This window comes from Malaclemys terrapin, chromosome 7 (genome assembly GCF_027887155.1).
Source record: "Malaclemys terrapin pileata isolate rMalTer1 chromosome 7, rMalTer1.hap1, whole genome shotgun sequence".
In the NCBI taxonomy this organism is placed as follows: domain Eukaryota; kingdom Metazoa; phylum Chordata; order Testudines; family Emydidae; genus Malaclemys; species Malaclemys terrapin.
In genome coordinates this window covers 117,865,596-117,868,629 of record NC_071511.1, presented here as the reverse complement: position 1 = coordinate 117,868,629, position 3,034 = coordinate 117,865,596, and the positions used below count along the sequence as shown (strand labels likewise).

Sequence of the window (3,034 nt, the reverse complement as noted above, 5' to 3'; positions counted from 1 at the left end):
ATTTCCAAGGGCATGATGGAGAGAGGCCACAATAGGGACTCTGAGCAGTGCCGCGTGAAGGTCAAGGAGCTCAGACAAGCCTATCAAAAAACAAAGGAGGCAAACGGTCGCTCCGGGTCAGAGCCGCGGACATGCCGCTACTACGCCGAGCTGCATGCAATTCTAGGGGGGGCTGCCACCACTACCCCACCTTTGTTCGTGGATTCTGGGTCGGGGATAGTCTCGATGCCTGAGGATTCTGCCGATGGGGTAGAGGAGGAGGAGGAGGAGGATGAGCTTGCAGAGAGCACACAGCACTCCATTCTCCCCAACAGCCAGGATCTTTTTATCACCCTGACTGAAGTACCCTCCCAAGCCTCCCAAGCCAGTACCCAAGACTCTGACCCCATGGAAGGGACCTCAGGTGAGTTTACCTTTTAAAATATAAAACTTGTTTTAAAAGCAAACGGTTTTTAATGATTACTTTGCCTGACTTTGCATTCGCGGTCAGTTCAGCTACTGGAAAAGTCTGTAGCTACTGGAAAAGTCTGTTAACGTGTCTGGGGATGGAGCGGAAATCCTCCAGGGACATCTCCATGAAGCTCTCCTGGAGGTACTCCGAAAGCCTTGCCAGAAGGTTTCTGGGCAGTGCATCCTTATTCCCTCCTCCATGGTAGGACACTTGACCACGACATGCTTGCAGCAAGTAATCTGGTATCATTGCCTGACAAAGCCTGGCAGCGTATGGTCCCGGTGTTTGCTGGCATTCAAGCAACATCCGTTCTTTATCTTGTTGTGTAATCCTCAGGAGAGTGATATCACTCCTGGTAACCTGGTTGAAATACGGGAACTTAATTAAGGGGACAGAGGTGGCCGTTCCTACTGGGCTGTTTGCCTGTGGCGGAAAATAAATCCTTCCCTGCAGTTAGCCAAGCGCAGATGGGAAATTGGCCCTGAAGTTTTCCGCGTTTGGCTAGCAGGGATCTTCCCTGTTACCAGCCACGCGGTGGGGGGAGGGTACCGTGATCATCCCAGAGAATTCATGGCGAGGGGGGGGGTCGGCGGCGGGGGGGGGTAGTTTGGTGCCTGCAGGGATCTTCCCTGATACCAGCCATGCGGTGGGGGGAGGGGTACCGTGATCATCCCAGAGAATTCATGGCGAGGGGGGGGGTCGGCAGCGGGGGGGGTAGTTTGGTGCCTGCAGGGATCTTCCCTGATACCAGCCATGCGGTGGGGGGAGGGGTACCGTGATCATCCCAGAGAATTCATGGCGGGGGGGGGGTTAGTTTGTTTTCTGGTGCTGCTGAATGTTAACAGAAAAACCGCAGCACTCTACTTGCCTGAAGGGGCCCAGACAAGCCCCCCCACACTGCCCCCCCCCCAACTGGCTGAGATTGGCCAGGCTTCTGCAGCACTCTACAGGCTATGCTTGGTATGTGGGAAAGGAGGGTGCAGAAGCTGTAAAACAATGGCTTACCATGGCCGCATGCAAGCCGAATTCTGTTGCCCAGACCTGTGATCTCTAGCAGCAAAGCCACAAGCACTCAGCATTAAGAGGCAAAATGCGACCTTGCACAGAAATCACATGTGCTATGTAATGTGAACAGTGTTGGTCACCGTGAAAGAGTATAAGCATTGTTCTGCAAAATGTAGCTTTTAAAACAATTCTCTCTTTTTTCCCCTCCCTACAGCAGCTGCAAATTCCTCAAGCCTCCCTCCTCCATCCCGAAGGTTATCACAGATAAGGCGTCGTAAGAAGAAGACGCGGGAGGACATGTTTTCTGAAATTATGCAATCCAGCAGGAGTGACAGAGGTCATCTGAATGAGTGGAAGGAAACAGTTTCAAAGTATAGGAAAGAAGTCAGTGAACGTGAGGAGAGGAGGGACCAACGTGAGGAGAGGAGGGACCAACGTGAGGAGAGGAGAGACGATCGAGATGAGAGATGGCGGCAGGAAGACCAGAGGATGAAGGATGCAACGCTGGGGCTGCTCCGGCGTCTGGTGGAGGTTCAGGAACGGCTGCTGGAAAACAGACTGCCGCTTCAGCCCCTGTTCCACCCTCCCCCCTCCCCATGTTCCGTATCCTCCTCACCCAGACGTGTAAGAACGCGGGGGGGAGGCTCCGTACACCTTCCCATTCCACCCCAGTAGACAGCCCAAGCAAAAGGCTGTCATTTTTTTAACCTTTTCTTTGTGGCTTTTTCCTTCCCAGCAATCCTCCTCCCAAATACCACCCGGGTTCCCTCCCTCTTTTTCTAATCTATTAATAAAGAATAAATGATTTTTAAATGATAGTGACTTTATTTGGTTTGAAAGAAAGCTGGGGGAAGGGGCAGGGTGGGTTCCTTACAGAAAATCAGTCAGTAAAGGGGGAGGGTTTTCATGAAGGAGAAACAAACAGATATTTCACACGGTAGCCTGGCCAGCCATGAAACTGGTTTTCAAAGCTTCTCTGATGCACAGCGCTTCATGGTGTGATCTTCTAATCGCCCTGGTGTCTGGCTGCGCGTAATCAGCAGCCAGGCGATTTGCCTCAGCCTCCCACCCCGCCATAAAGGTCTCCCCCTTACTTTCACAGAGATTGTGGAGCACACAGCAAGCAGAAATAACAATGGGGAGATTTCTTTGGCTGAGGTCAGAGCGAGTCAATAATGAACGCCAGCGACCTTTTAAACGGCCAAATGCACATTCTACCACCATTCTGCACTTGCTTAGCCTGTAGTTAAACAGCTCCTGACTCCTGTCCAGGCTGCCTGTGTATGGCTTCATAAGCCATGGCATTAAGGGGTAGGCTGGGTCCCCAAGAATAACTATGGGCATTTCAACATCCCCAACGGTTATTTTCTGGTCCGGAAAGTAAGTCCCTTGCTGCAGCCCTTTAAACAGAGTAGTGTTCCTGAAGACGCGAGCGTCATGAACCCTTCCCGCCCAGCCCGCGTTGATGTTGGTGAAACGTCCCTTGTGATCCACAAGTGCTTGCAGCACCATTGAAAAGTACCCCTTGCGGTTTATGTACTCGGTGGCTTGGTGCTCCGGTGCCAAGATAGGGATATG

General features: G+C 52.1%; 1 protein-coding gene across 1 annotated transcript; it reads left to right on the top strand.

Moving 5' to 3' along the window:
- LOC128841178 (SRRM2 protein homolog rsr-2-like) lies at positions 1-2,269 on the top strand. Its single transcript, XM_054035973.1, has 2 exons — positions 1-403; positions 1,671-2,269. Exons 1-2 carry the CDS (start codon positions 13-15, stop codon positions 2,129-2,131), a joined length of 852 nt encoding a protein of 283 aa, XP_053891948.1. The 5' UTR covers positions 1-12; the 3' UTR covers positions 2,132-2,269.
- Positions 2,270-3,034: the final 765 nt, after the last annotated feature.

Coding starts and splice junctions, on each gene's coding strand:
- LOC128841178 (XM_054035973.1), top strand. CDS start 13: ATGATGGAGAGAGGCCACAATAGGGACTCTGAGCAGTGCCGCGTGAAG. Junction 404..1,670: donor CCCCATGGAAGGGACCTCAG/GTGAGTTTACCT, acceptor CCCTCCCTACAG/CAGCTGCAAATTCCTCAAGC.